Source organism: Chlamydotis macqueenii, chromosome 6 (genome assembly GCF_036417535.1).
Source record: "Chlamydotis macqueenii isolate bChlMac1 chromosome 6, bChlMac1.mat, whole genome shotgun sequence".
Classification (NCBI taxonomy): domain Eukaryota; kingdom Metazoa; phylum Chordata; class Aves; order Otidiformes; family Otididae; genus Chlamydotis; species Chlamydotis macqueenii.
In genome coordinates, this window is record NC_141561.1 from 10,596,277 (window position 1) to 10,611,877 (window position 15,601).

Genomic DNA, 15,601 nt, shown 5'->3' on the forward strand with positions numbered 1-15,601 from the left:
ACTGGGCATTCTGGTGTGCTGCTGTAAACTGGTAACGTAAATGGTAACAAAGCTGCAGGCAACACTCATGCTCCAGAGGTACAAGGGGAAGACCTCAGACCTTTTGAGGTGCCTGGCTTTGTATGCTCTGGCTGTAAAATGTTGTTGGGTGAATTGACGGTTATTTTTCCAGTGATAGCTTGAGTAGTAGTAATCATTGCAGAAAAATCTGCAGAGTTGGCTACTGACTCTTGGGTCCAGCTTCAATTGTGTTATGCTGGCGTAAATCCACAAATAAATTGTATATGAGTGGAGTTCTTGCTGACTTGAGGTGTTCGTGTATGTGCAAGAGAAATTGCTTAGCTGAAAATCACTGCAGTTTCTTTCCAGGCAGGTGTATTTTGAGAGCTAAAGAGCTCTCTAAGTCATAAAGTAGTTAATCGGCTTTACAGTGGTCCAGTGAGAGCAGTGTTTTGCTACTTATTAATTAAATATTCTCTCTTTCCTTTTTTTTCTCTTGCTACCCTGCAAAAGCATTACCATACAGTTTCACTTGTGTATAACTGACCTGTGGCATTAATGCACAGAAGAGGAGAACTGAATGCAAGTTTAATTAGGATGGTTTTAAAAAAACCTGTAAGCTTGATTTATCATTCCCCTTGAGTGCTAGTACTGGTAGAACCTTTAGGTGCGAAACACAGCTGCCATGTTGATAGCAGGGGGCTAGGGAAGCTGGGTGGTGGGGGAGCCCCTCAGCCCTACGTGGGAAGCCTGGGCTACATTATGCTGGGCTCATGGACAGCTGACAGCTCGCTTTGGCTCTGCTGCACCCTCCCTTCGTGGCAAGCCTGCTTGTCTCTTCCATTGCATGTCTGTGCTCTCAGGAATTTACAGAGGTACGTGTTAAGAAAAGTTTTTACGTCTAATGAGGATGTATGTGTTGTATGAGGTTTAACAAAGCCAAGTGCTGGGTTCTGCATTTCTGTCACAACAACCCCATGCAACACTACAGGCTTGGGGAAAAAAGGACCTGGAGGTGCTGGTCAACAGCAGGCTGAACATGAGCCAGCAGTGTGCCCAGGTGGCCAAGAAGGCCAGCAGCATCCTGGCTTGTATCGGGAACAGTGTGGCCAGCCGGAGTAGGGAAGTGATTGTGCCCCTGTACTCGGCACTGGTGAGGCCACACCTTGAGTACTGCGTGCAGTTTTGAGCCCCTCAGTGCAAAAAGGCCGTTGAGTTGCTGGAGCGCGTCCAGAGAAGGGCAGCAAAGCTGGTGAGGGGTCTGGAGCATAAGTCTTATGAGGAGCGGCTGAGGGAACTGGGGTTGTTTAGCCTGGAGAAGAGGAGGCTGAGGGGAGACCTTATTGCTCTCTACAACTACCTGAAAGGAGTTTGTATGAAGTGGGTGTTGGTTTCTTCTTCCAAGTAACTCACAATAGGATGAGAGGAAATGGCCTCAAGTTGCATCATGGGAGATTTAGATTGGATATTAGGAAAAATTTCTTTACTGAAAGGGTGGTCAAGCACTGGAACAGGCTGCCCAGAGAAATGGTGGAGTCACCATCCCTGGAGGTGTTACAAAAACACGTAGACGTGGTTTAGCAGGCATGGTGGTGTTAGATTGACAGTTGGACTTGATGGTCTTAGAGGTCTTTTCCAACCGTAATGATTCTATGATTCTCTGTTGCTAGCACGCTTGTGGCCAAGTGGTGGCTGTTCTGAAGTGTCCTGAGGGTCTACTGTCAGTGTTCTTGCCATATTGTTGAAAGTTTTTTCCTTACATTTGTTGCAACTTCCTTGTTTCCTTGCAACTTGTTGGTTTCTAAACTTATAATTGACTAATTAAACACATGAGCTGAAGAGCAGTGGCTTTACTGCCACTTTACAGTTGACTGTAGGGCACTGCTGGTGCATTGCACAGCAAGATCAGGGTTTTTTTTTCTTCCAAAAGCCATTTGGAAAAGCAGAGCTAATTTATTGATGTAGATACTCTGTCAGCAATGTAGAGGCTTCTGCCTTACCTTGTTGGGCGTACTGAGGAACCCACACTTGCACCAACAAGCCGTGGGACTGGAGTGTGCTCAATGTGGTGGTAGTTTCTTGCCAGCAAGTGATCTTTGCAGTTGCAGAAGATACGCCCAAAGTTTCCGTTGCTGACATAGGTTTTTTTTGTTTGGTTGGTTGTTGTTTTGTTTTTCTTTCTCTTTCCCCTGCCCTTCCCCTCCAAAAAGGGGAATCAGTATGTGGTGGATAAGCATTTTGCAGTGGCCAGTGAGGAAAAAGCAAGCTATTGCAGATGGCGAGCCTGTGGGCAGATAGAGATCAACAAGTTCAGTGAAAACAGTTACTGCTTTTTTCAAACTACGTAGTCAAAACCACTTATTGGTTTGCACTGTTATGGTCCCAATTTCTTTCTTTCCTTTTTCTTTGTTTGCTAGCTTTTAATCTGAAGACAGTCTCCTTCACCAGGTTTTTGCATCTTGCTGTGAGCTCAGTAGAAAGGAGCCTTTTCCCTTGGCTGGGGCTTGAAGGCACTGTCACAATGCTGGTGGTGGCAGCTATGGAGGCTGGATCTCCCTTCGGAGCCCTCTCCAACATCTACATGGGCTCCAGGCTCCTGGCTGTCCTTCCTGCTGGAAGCAAATCCACACATACTCAGCTGCCACTTCAAGCCAGGCCTTATGCAAGTCTGTGGGGAAGCCTTTGGCCACTGCGTTTGTTCTTCTAACAGCTGTTGGGTCTTCAGAGACCTGGCTGCTCAAAGTATCCCACGCGGTGCTGTCTGGGTCCCAGCAAAATTAAAATAGTCAGAAGGGCAGTCTTGGAAGTTTTTTATAATCGCTTTCCAGATGGGCGTAACTTTGTGCCACTGCTAGTGACAATTTGTTTGTGGGGCTTCTGGGGAAAGCTGTATTGTGAAGGGTATGAAAAAAGAACAAGGAGGCCTTCTCACATCGGTATTTCTTCTTGGAGAACATATTGGCCCAGTGCTTGTCAGGTGTGAGCCTAGGTGTCTTGGCTGAAGCTCCTGGAAGGTGTCATTCTGGGAATACTGTTCCCCAGCATCTGCGTTCAATACTCGGGTGCTGCACGTAAACAGGATACAGGGGGAGCTTGGCCCGACCATCGCTGTCTTATTCCTCCCCCAGGACAAGAGACCAGCCTGCAAGACACTGACAGCTGCTGCAACTTCAGAGGCGTACTAGAAAAGGATAAATGAACTAACAATAATCCTTTGTGAATGTTTTACTTCTATTGTATTTTAGTAGCACTTGGGTATGTAGAAATCTGGCTTGTGGTAAACACCTTTGAAGTTGGGGAGGGAATAGTTTTCAGAAAAGAATATGAATTGACTTGTAATTTTTCATAACCTTCAGTCATTTGCTTACAGGGAGAGTTTCAGTATATCTCACAATATTTATAGAATTAAAAAGTGTGGTAAATGGGCAGCCAAGTCCAGTGGTGTTCAGCCTTTGAAAAAACCTGGATTTGGAGAAAGGCATTGAATGTGCTGGGCTGGAGTTCAGGTGTTGTACCATGAGTTCCTCATGAGGTATCCTCACTTGAAGTAGTCCAGTAAAAGTTAAAATGGATTTTTTTTTTGTACATCTTTAAGGCTGTGACAGGTCTGTTGCAACACTTAAACTTGTAATTCTTTGAGAACAGGAGGCATGAATTTCTACATAAATGAGGACTTCAGAGGTTGTTGACTCACTGTTGCGGAGCTGTTGCTTTTCCTTTGACAGTCTGAGGCTGGCAACAGCAGCTCCTTGGCTATGACAAGATAGATGTACCCAGAGGTGCGTGTACGTGCATGTAGGCAGCAGCAGGAACGCGAAGGTATTCCTGAAGTGGGAAAGGATCCCGGTGCAGCCAGGCCTCACTGTCAGTGTTGAGATAAGTTGCTCAGTGGTTTGAGTCAAATTCACTTCTGAAATGTTTTCTAGAAAAAGAAACTCGACGTGGGAAATTGCAGGGGCTTCTCAAGTACACAGGTGACTTTGAAACTGCAGTAAAACCTGTTTTATTAGAAACAATGCTGGCAGATCTTGCTCGTGTTTCGCTAACTGTGGTTATCTATGAGCAGAGGCAGTGCCTGAACTTCAACTTCTTCTTCTCAAAATCTACCATATTAAAAGTTTTCTGTAGTGCTCTGAAGAGCTTTGTTTTTAATTCCATAGTAGTGAAATATTTCTGGGGTTTTGTGGTGGTGGTTTGTTGGGTTTTGTTTTGGTTTTTTGTTTGTTTGTTTTGTGGAGTTTTTTGGTTTTTTTTTCTTCAATCTTGACTGACTTACAGCACTGCTTTAGCAGCAACAAATATTTTAGTTTTTTAACCCTTACTGTGGAGGCACTAATCTTAAAATCACTGAAGAAATGCTCTAGTTCTAATTCTGTGGCCTTGTTGTTCATAAATAATACTGAGAATGTTTTTCTGTATTCACAGGAAAGTACTAGTGCTTACCCAGAAGATGATTAGGAGGTTAACTGTGGTGCTCTAATGGGTTTGTACAGTTACAGGATCTACCTTTTGTGAATTACGACTTGTAGAGTGGATTTAAATCTTTTTAGCGTATAAAATTGTTAATTATTTAAAAATAAGCCTCAATTCAAATGTTAAAAATTCCCTGGCCCACAAAGTGTGGGAATTTGTGCTGGGAGAGTGTGATTAGTGCCTCTAAGGGCTGTGCTTTTACTCCTTTCTGTTTGCTTGTTTGTTTACCTCTAGGCTTTGTACTGTCAAGGGAAGTGTTTTAAGTATCAGCCAAGTTTCTCATACCTTTCAGGCAGGCTAATCCATTACTTGCATGGGTGCTAAAAATTTGCCCAACCTTTGGCGGGGTGAAAACTAAATAGTCTTTTCGGTTTGTGGAGTTCTATTACAGGAGCACGAACACAATTAAGGAAAATAATTTAATCAATATTGTCTAGCCTGGCAGAAAATCAGAAGACAAGAGGCAGCTCATTTAGCAGGGACCTCCATTCATGCTCCATCTCTTCGGTCTTTGGCTCCGCTAACATTCTCTGGTCTCACAAAAAGCAAGCCACAGCTCAGTCTTGTCCCTGGCAGCTGGCATGTTGTATTCCTCCCTTGCTGCAGAGATTAGTCCATAAAGGAATACGCCACCATCGCCTTTTGGGACTACTGAGGCTAGAGATAGGAGTTATTGAAGAGGAGGTCTTTGAACAAGTTTGTGTCTCGTCAAAGTGAAAATCTGAGTAGTGAGGAACATGTGGATGAAGGAGAAATGTAGTCAAGTGCTCACTGGGTGTGAAAGTACACCGCTGAGAGGGCTGGACTCCCTTCCACAGCTACTTTTTTTTTTTTTTTTTTTCCCCCTTCTTTTTTCCATATCAGTTGTCTCATCAATTACACTCAAATAAATTTTGAATAGTTAGGTGGGTTGGAAGGGACGTTTAAAGGCCATCTGGTCCAACCCCCCTGCAAGGAGCAGGGACATCTCCAACCAGATCAGGTTGCTCAGAGCCCCGTCCAACCTGGCCTTGAATATTTCCAGGGATGGGGCATCCAGCACCTCTCTGGGCAACCTGGGCCAGTGTTCCACCACCCTCAGTGTAAAAAACTTTTTTCTGATGCCTAATCTAAATCTACCCTCTTAAGTTAAAGTTGGTGAATAACTTTAATCAAAGACTGTTTAATTTACCCTTGACAGATGAATGGACTTTCAATGGACTTTCAGTACAATCCTGCTGTATTCTTTGCAGTCTGAAGTTACTCTTTTGATTTTCTTGGGTTCTGTTAAACATATCTGTGATTTAAGGAAGGAATAAGTGGAAGAGTGCAGCAGCTGTAGGCTGAGTGTGCAGGGCTCTGCACCATGCCTGAAAAGCAAGGGTGAAGTTTACATTCATTAAAACTGAAAAACAATTAGCTGTGACTAGAGACAATTTTCAGATGATTAAAAACCAAGCTCATACATTTTTATGACTATGCAGTCTCATAATTTTCACCTAAATTAAGACAGTGAGCAAGTCTAAACTGTACTTTCCTTGTATGCCAATAATAACAAATGAGAGGCGTCTGCAGAGGATGTCTGGTTATGTCTCCTTTAGGATTTTTGTACATTTGAAATATATGATAGCCTGAGTACCCTCTGCTCTCTCTTTATTTTTATCTGTAGTACCACTTAATGAGCTATTAGAAATTAAATTCCTAGATAGTCCTGCTGGCTGCTCTCCATTGCAGGATATGACTACAATACTGATTGCAGTAATAGGCAGAACACGTATTTTTAGTTTTAAATGTAACATTAAAATTCAACAACTTGGGGTTTTTTTTCTTCAAAAATGTACATTCTTGCACCTCTTCTTTGAGTAGTATTACTGAATGGCAGTAATGTGGCATTGATTCGTATGGCAGTGATTTCCTTTGAGATCATCTTCCTTAGCAGCACCCTAAGTAGCTTCCTTTAGGATGAAATGTAGTGTGATGTGTTGTATTTATTGAATTGTCAGGTATCTAACTAAGCTGATGATAATGACGCTGTTTATAAATGAGATGTAGACAGCAGCTTCAGCTATTATTTGAAATTTACACCAGCACTTGTTCTGACTATGTTTGCAACCAAAGTCCACTAATGAAGATGATCCCTTGGCTCTACCAGTCCTATTTTCCCCTATCTTTCTACTCTTGCTGATATGGAGGTACTTGACCTCTTAATGACCAAGACAGGCTGCTGCTCCAATGGTCTGTGAATAATTTTCATTTATTCATCAACATACTGCAAGCTACAGAAATTTTAATTTAAGATCTAAATAAGATGACTTAAATGCAAGTTTTTTTTAAAAGCAAATAGTTAGTGTCTGATATTTGCGTCATTGTTTCAATTATTCATTGGAATAATTGGAACTTTTTTCTCACGCTGGACCTGAATTGTCTATCAAGAGTGTGTTCTTCAATGTGGGATTGCGCCCTGCTGTAAGAGAGGAGAGCATGGCAGTGACATTTCTAGAATTACGGGAATGTACAGTATAAAGTAAGTCTTTAAACTGTGGTGTTAAGATGGTTAGTTTGTAGCCATGAGAGCTGAAAGCCTTATTTAGGATAATTGATTTTCAGAAGTGGTAATGTAGTGATATTAAGTCTCCATGCCGCATGCCCTCGATGAGTTCACAGTTCTGGTGGATGTTGCAAGTTGAGGCTTTGAAAGAGAAGCTACCCGATTTTCCTGCCAGGCCAGAGGAGATGTTTCGTCTCCTATTTTACATTTCGGAATATCGTGATGTGACCTGCACTCACATGTTGTGTTCCGTGGCACATCTGTTCAAGAGCATGACTGTTCGTGTAATTGGGAAGGGTTCTCGGCACCAAGGATAAGTAAAACCACGTTCGTGTAGGAGTAACCAGGGACTGGTTTTGGTTGGTGACCATTATAAAAATTCTGTTAAGCTAGTGAAAGTTAATTTTGTTCAGGAGTCCAAAAATACAATGCTTGCTTAGAATAGGGAGCAGGAAACAGAAGCAGCATGGATACTAAGTCTTTAATTACCTGAAACTAGTACAAATGCGTCCAGAAGTGCCTGCTGAATAAAAGTCAAGTATTGGTGAAGCTAATTATGCCCTGAAATTATCTGGAGTTTACTAAGTCTGGTTAAACTGTCTTAGGGAATTATTTTAGAAATGAGGCTGCAAAATCTGTTGTGTTGGTCGTTCTATTAAAATGGTATTGCAATTCTAAAAATGAAAATGAAAATTCATTTTCTGAGCATACATAATGATGATCAAAAGCTGGGAAGATCTGAAGTTTGTTTGGTATTGTCTGATTGCTTTTTTTTTTTTTCATAGTGATCACATGGAAAATATTTATGGCTACTTAATGAAATATACCAATCTCGTCACTGGTTGGCAATATCGGTAAGTCTTTTACAGTGCTTTGTAGTAGTGTTGGTCTTTGCAGCATCTAAATTAACATGTTTCAGATTTTTTTTTTAATACTACTCGTATTTGTCTTTTTCAGTTAGGAAAACATTATGGGAGAGTTGTGTGCTTTTCTCAATATAGATTAAGCTAACATGTAGATGAAGAATATTGTATTCAGGCATGAATAAGAAAAAAATGCATTGGAAGTATGAAGCAGTTAACTCATTTGGTGGTTTAGAACTATGTAAAAAGCATGTGCAGCATTATTTTTTTTTCTCCATTTCCATTTAAAATATTGTCTCTTTTTTTTTTTTTCTGCTTTATGCCAAATCATAACATGTTGGGTGTTGGGTTTTTTTGTTTTTCTTTTAAAAAGAAATTTATTTCCTGGAAGTTCTAACTCAATAAAGCTTTTCCCTTTAGTTCCCCAGGATGTCTGTCTGCCCTGGAATAACTTGCTGTTCTTTGGCAGGTGAAACTCCTGGTCAGGCTTCCAGCTTGATACTGTCCCTAGAGCAGCAGAGTGCAACCAAATTGATATCGGGCAGACAAGTCCTTAGCATACCATACGGCCAAATTCCTGTGCTACCACTGGCATGCAGTGACTTGTGTCAGTACACTTATCGTTAGACTCAACTGAATAGCTGAAGCATAATGTCCACTTCAGGTTTTTTAAATCTGTAATTGCTTCAGTTTCACAGTTTTGTGTCTTGACTGTTTTGTGTCTGGGGTTCTTTTACTCTTAATTTATGTAGTTTAAGGATGCATTAAGCCTTAGAGATTCAGGATATTCTTTTAATTCCCAAAATCTTGCAATAGCACTCTTCTGTGGGCACAGCTGTTCTGTTGTGCAATCCCTGGTCTCTGAGAAAAAATTGGTAAGAGCATAATTTTTGTGCAATCTTGTTGGAGCTGTTCTGACTGTCTTTAAGTCCCAATCACCTCTGTGCTCCTTGACTTCTCCCACTAGCGCATCCCCTGACTCCCCCTACCCCCTTCCCCTCCCCATCCCCCCCAAAAAAAAAAAAAAAAAGGAAAAGAATGAACTGTTTTTTATGTAGTGTGTCTACTTTGTTATCATTGCAGATTTTTTGTTTTAAACAATGATGCTGGCCTGCTGGAGTACTTTGTGAATGAGCAGTCTAGACATCTAAAGCCCAGGGGTACCCTGCAGCTAGCTGGAGCTGTAATTTCACCCAGCGATGAAGACTCTCACACCTTTACAGTCAATGCTGCCAGCGGGGAGCAGTATAAACTAAGAGGTAGGACCTAGATTCCTGGGCAGGGGATCATTCCACTAGAGGACACTCCTGGCTCTCACCTGTGGCTGCTCTGCTGGGCTTGGCAGTGAGGCCAAAGCAAGGGAACTTGTTTGGCAGACTGCTGCAGTGAGAATTATATGTGAAACTTTCATCCTGCTCTTCAGTTAGGAACCATCCTTATTTATGGATGGTTTCATACTCTGTGTTTGATGACTTTCAGACCCTGAACTTAAGATGTGTGTTGAACAGGGTTTAGCCTTCATGTATAGTGTCCTGTAACTATACAGGAGTATAGTTTTCTGTATCATTGTACGTGCTGATGCTTGCAGAGAACTGAATTATTCCTAATATTCAATATGTTAGCCTTTTTGTGGCAGTTATAGAAGCCCATTCTCTGATTTTGTAGGCTTCAGAAATCTGGGCTAATACCTTCTCGTACTTCTTCCCTTGAAGACTTGCTGTCATTTCCTAATTCAGGGTACCTTACTCTTATTTCAGGCGAAACGTGTGTGAGAGGAGTTATTGTTAAAGTTATTTCAACAATTTTTTTTTTTTAAAAGAGCATGCCATTTATGTTGAACTTTATGTAATGTTAAGTCTTCTGGCTGTTTTAAAGAATTAAGCAGTCTTTTGCCCATATTTCAAAATGTCTTCATTTACATAATCATTTTGGTTTGCTTTTATTAGCTACTGATGCTAAAGAACGGCAACACTGGGTTAGTAGGCTACAGATATGCACGCAACACCATACGGAAGCTATTGGAAAGGTATCGTATGACTGATATTTTTGTGGGTAAAAATAATTTAGAGTGGTGGTAGATGTTGCAGACACAACTATCCTGTTATTTAAGACAAATTCTACAAAAGGGCATGTACTTCAGCTCAAAATTTAGGTCCAGGAAAATTTTTCTGAGTGATAGCTGACTTGTATTAGAAATATGCTTTAGGAATGAAGCAAAGTGAATTCATTTTGCCTCTGAAGAGCTGAATGGTCCTCCCTGAGCAGGTACTGGTGAGCTGGTATTTGAACGGAAGGCAGAGCTGAAAGATCAAAGCTTTAGCCCAGTATTTTCCAGTGGTTTTGCTTTTTTTTTTTTAATGGGTAATCCTGTTAATTGAAGCCTTTCAATTTTGAGAGCTTTTCTTTTTTTTAACCTTTACTGTTAAAAAAAAAAAAATACTCAATGGCCCACCAATCCATTTAGGATGAATGTTTGAGAAGCAAGTCCTCAACACTCTGTCTATGGATTGTTACTTACATTTGCTAACCATGTGGTGGTATTTTATAGGACCTCCTGATTACCATAAACCCATTCTGATACCTGAATAAAACCTTGCTTTTAAGATAAGATCAACATCTTATCTTATCTTAAGAGAGAAGTTCAATAAATAGTTCTAAACAAAATCCCGTTCTCTTAAATGTGAGCTCTGTCCTTGCATGATCTGTTAGGAGCCAGTTTCTAGCACTGTTGCAGATCAAGGACTAATGTTCAAGTCAGGGAAGTGATACATATTGATCCATCTAATTTCACAGATTGTTCATAATTAGACCAAAAAACAGAGCAACTGTCAGCAGATACTGCAAAATATTTATTTAACAGTTGCGACTAATATGTTATTATGACTTTGTCATCTGTCCTTTCTCTCAAAAAAAAAAAATTAAGGATTGAACTGTTCTGCTGTATCTTTCAAATTAGAATATTTGCTGGCTTTAGGAATTAGAATATTTGCTGGCTTTAGGAATTAATTGTAAATATTTCTCAATTTGCTTATTTATTCACTAGAACAACCCTCCTCTGAAATCTCGCAGCTTCTCTCTTGCATCTCAAGGAAGTGCCAACTCTCCTGGTGTGCAGAGACGACTCAGTCAAAATGCAGTTTCCTTTTTCAATGTTGGACACCACAGATTGCCAACTGGAAAAAGAGTTCCTATTATGCAGCCAGATCACCTTGTAGATGTTAGAGAGGTTTGTATGCCTTAAATTATCTAATAATATTTTGAAAGCGCTGTCCTATTACTTTTAGGATTGTGTTGTTCTTAGTTGGCTATATTGTGGATTGCATGTCCTAAGCTATTATTGCATAGCTGTGTGAGGATAAGTAACTTGCCTTGGCTAATTGTTTAAGTATGTGGTGTATATTTGATGGCTTTTGTGCTCTACAATAATATCCTGATGCGCAAGATGGAATTTTTCATGTTGCCATCCTTGCAAGTCCTAGCGCTACAGGTGGCAGGGGAATAGCTTTAAGGAAGTATAACATCCCATACTATGATACTCCTATATCATACGCTGTTTTCTTCGCGTGTCAAGCTAGAGCAGAATTGACTAAGCTGTACTTGTATCTCCTGTGACTAAGGAGGAATTCTGAATGTCAAAGTTAGTTTGCTTGCTTACCTTTTTGAAGTTAAAATGCTTGTTGGATATAATACCTACAATTTTATTTTAGACATAGTTAAAATACAAGCATGCACCTGCCCTTTGTTATTTTAAGTTACGCTTGAGCATAACACAACTTGAATACTTGTAAACTACTAGAAGTGAAGATCACCAGAAGGGTTGTAGTGATTTGTCAACGAGTTGTCTGTGTCCTTTTTTGTTTTGCTTTTTGGGGGCTTTTGGTTTTTTTTTTTTTTTTTTTTGTTTTTTTTTTTTTTAATCCATCACAGTTTTTCAAAGTATAGGAAAAAAACCTTGCATACAAAGACTTTTATCATGTTCTCTATTGGAAGAAAATAAGAGATGTGTTCTGATAGCAGCTGGTGTGTTTGCGTAGGCAAGGCTGTGTAACTGCGTGTTTTACTAGCCTTCTGCCCTGTCACCCCTGAGACGTGCTAAGGCTGACTGCGCACAGTTAACTCTGCTTTCAAAGAGCTGATCCTCTGTAAATTCACACCGTATTGTACTACATAGCCAAGCCCTAAAATGTTCCAAATACCACATACTGTGAACTTGGACGAATACATATTGCTTAAGTATTTGTTGCATAAAACCTTCCAGGCAAAGGTACTGGGGAAAAAAAAAAGAAAAAATCAGTAAGATACTGCTAGGAGTGGTGAATTAAAAAACTAGGTAGGGCCACAGCAGTTAAACACATGCATTCATCTTAGATTCTTTAAAGAAATTATTCTTCTGCTCTATTAAATCAGTCTGGTTTTACATTTAACTTAACTGCTAGAACATGTAATGGTCGAGGAGTGGTGCTGTCCAGTAACATTAGTGCTGTTTGTACCCCCCCAGAAAAGGGGCTAGCAGGTATAGAAGTTTGCTTTCATCCTTGTAATTCAAAATCAGGCAATATTTTACTTCTCTGAGTACGCAAAGGAAAGTATGTAGGTTTTTAGAACACCGCAGTGTGCTGCTTGATGGCTGGTGTGCTTTGCCGCTGTACCTCTTGCGGGCAAACGTGCTGTTGCAGGTTCTGTGATGTAGGGGTGTGTGGCTCTGTGTGGAGGAAAGGAGCTTGAGGGAAAGCAAGGGAGGCAATGACAAGAAGAAAGCTGTAATTTGAACATGTAATGAAAGTGAAAATCTTACTTTTTTTTTCTCCCCCTTTGCAAAGTAAACAGTGAGATAGTGACCCTAAGCGTGGTGGCACTGCAGGCAATAAATGAGAATCCTGTGTGGTTTGAGTCAAACTGAGTAATACAGGTCTTTTCCTTTTAAGTGCTGGATCTCTTCTTGTAGGGAGTGAAAAGATCTTGATAGGCACAGATAGAGCCTCATAGATCTTCCAGGCTGTGCAGAGCGCACAGACTGTGTGGGGGGTTCCTCCCTGCCCCCGACCTCGTCCCTATCAATCAGTCATGCAAGTGTTTGATATTTACTGCAGCAAGTATCATGTTCAAATTTCTCTCTGCTTTTTTTTGAAGTCACTTTGATATTCTTTTGCTTGTTGTTAAGGTGCCATGTATTGCCATGGGGATTTCATCATGCATTTAATGACGCTTCAATAGCTGCATCAAAGAAAAAACAATACAGTTAACTTTACATATATCTGTTATCTTGTAGTTTTATTACAGTCAGAAAATAACTCGGGATTCTCTGTGTGTACAGTTAAATGTGTATCATGCAGCACACCTCCATCACCTGATAAATGACTGTTTTGTTTGACAGATGATGTCTCAGGCTGAGGGCCAGCAGAGAGACTTGATCAGGAGCATAGAATGCCTCCCTGTCTCTGGTCACCTTACATCCTTGGATCAAGACCTGTTAATGCTGAAAGCAACTTCCATGGCAACCATGAACTGCTTAAATGACTGTTTCCATATTCTCCAGTTACAACATGCTTCTCAACAAAAGGGATCCTTACCAGCAGGTGGGTATAGATGCTCACAAAGAGCAGAACTCTGTAACAAGTATGAATCCTTTCCTTCTTGCAAAAATGCTTGTCCCACGAAATACAGTTTCACATGGGCACAGAGAACTGCCAGCTGCCTGGTTTCTTGTGAGTTTTTCCAGAGTCCGACTTGCTGGTTGGAGTCCATGCCTATTGTATATTTTAAAAAATAACTTATAATATCAAGAATTGTGTGGCAGCAGCTGTATAAATGTAACATCTAGTTGTTGTGGAGGATCTCGCAACAGAAGGAAGTACATAAGGCACCACAACAAGAAGCCTGCCTTTGGGTTGTAACTGGCTGCTCAGGAACAGTAATAGTAGAGGGGAAATTTTATGGAATTGCAGATTCTAGGATATATGATGTCCAGTACAGCTCTGTCAAATGTCATGCTTTCTGACTTTTTTTACACACTAAATACCTATTATAAGCATTTACATGTATGTGGCTTTCATTTCTAGTTAAGCATTAAAATACAAAGCTCTGCATTTGCACAGGTTATTATTAATACTGTTTATACATCAGCATTTTTGTTTTGAGTTATCATAGTCTAAAACATGGGCTGAGCGTTGCATTCCGTTCTGAGGCCAGAGCAGACTTGTAAGCAAATGCAAATTGGTTAAAGGTAAAAAAAAAAAGTAATCTCTCTTCATAAACAACCAAACCCCCCCAAAAAAAACCCAAAAAACCCCCACAGACTCTGAATCCTACTGCTAATGGGTGTGGAATAACATGCATTCATAGACAGCAGACAAATATGTTGCTATGTCTGCACAATCGATTGCTTCTGTGCAAGTAAGTGCTTACCAGAATCGTTCCACCTAATTCAGTGTATGAACTGAATGTGTTCTTTCCTGTTCAAAAATTCTTTTGCATCTTTATTTTTTTTTCCCATGTATTTACTTCTGGCTCTTTGTGAGCAAAAAGCTTTTGAGGATTCTCAAATGCTATTCTTACACAACAGATAGGATAGATATGGTAAGTATGTAACAAAGTACACTCATAAGTTGTCTCTTACGTTGTCTTTCCCATATTCCTATCATATTTGTGGTACTTGCTTTGCCAGTGCATATTATTTCAAAGCTGTAATTAGTTTAACTTCTAAGATAAAACAGTATGTTGTATAAAAACTACAGAAAAGTAGTTTGTGATTCTTAAATCACCACAGGCATTAAAGGAGGATAGGATAAATTAACTTTTTTACTGTATTTCAGTTCAAAATTTCATTTTAAAAATGAAAAACTGGATGTCACCTCTCCAGATCTTTGCCTGAACTCCAAAGTTACTCACACTGAAAGAACTCTTCCTATTCCATGTAATTGTTTTCAACTATTGATACATAACTGTGGGAGATGCACATCAGAAGTCTTTTTTTATTTTCATGTGTATGCTACTAAGGTGGTTTTTTGACCCGTTACTGTATCTGGGGAAATAAGAAGGGTCCAAGGAGCATCACTGTAATAACTTTATGAAAAAGATAGGGGCTTTTTTTGATTAGGGGCTTTTTTGATTAGTGTTTTTGTTGCTTTTTAATTTTTTAAACTATGCAGGGGAACGCTCAATTCATCTGAATGCTATTCAATTGGTATGTGCCTGTTAATGGACAAATCTAAAAACACGTGCTGACAAGTGTTTAAAACAAAAATGAAGTCAAGACTTTTAGGGGACAAGGAGATCACAAGTAAAGAGAATAGCTTGTGCCTACCAAAAATAGCTGAGAGCAGATTTGAATATGGTCTTCCAATGGAAGAGAAGTATTAAGGTGGTATCCCGTCCACTCACAAAGATTAAAACACAACTAGTAGTTGAAATAACTTAAACCCTCCTCAAATTTGACAGGGAAAATTAAATACAACTTAATAAATAATGTTATTTTAGAAGTAGCTGATAAGGAGTATAAGAGGGAGGCTACTTGTTAAATTCAGGGTAATATAGAGGCAGTGAGTGTGGATTAAATGCAGCCTAGAACATGCAATTAGAGATTATTGTGTGGAAAGTTATAGCTCAGAAAGCACATAACGGTTCATGAAGAGGTTTTAAAGATGAGTAAAACCTTTTCAAAAAGATAAGTGTGACAGTGACATTCTGAGCATCTCATTTTTTTCTTCTTTGAAGCTTCTGTTTAAATAGCTTAAACTGC

At 40.0% G+C, this 15,601-nt stretch overlaps 1 protein-coding gene across 2 annotated transcripts in view; it reads left to right on the forward strand.

Annotated features, from left to right (window-relative positions):
• Positions 1-15,601, forward strand: part of OSBPL11 (oxysterol binding protein like 11) — a 39,682-nt gene that overhangs the window by 9,755 nt on the left and 14,326 nt on the right. For both annotated transcript variants that reach the window (XM_086751180.1, XM_086751181.1), the window contains exons 2-6: positions 7,786-7,854; positions 8,947-9,122; positions 9,810-9,889; positions 10,907-11,089; positions 13,238-13,439. In XM_086751180.1, the coding sequence (XP_086607306.1) occupies positions 7,786-7,854; positions 8,947-9,122; positions 9,810-9,889; positions 10,907-11,089; positions 13,238-13,439 (710 nt within the window). The remainder of the gene's footprint in view (positions 1-7,785; positions 7,855-8,946; positions 9,123-9,809; positions 9,890-10,906; positions 11,090-13,237; positions 13,440-15,601) is intronic.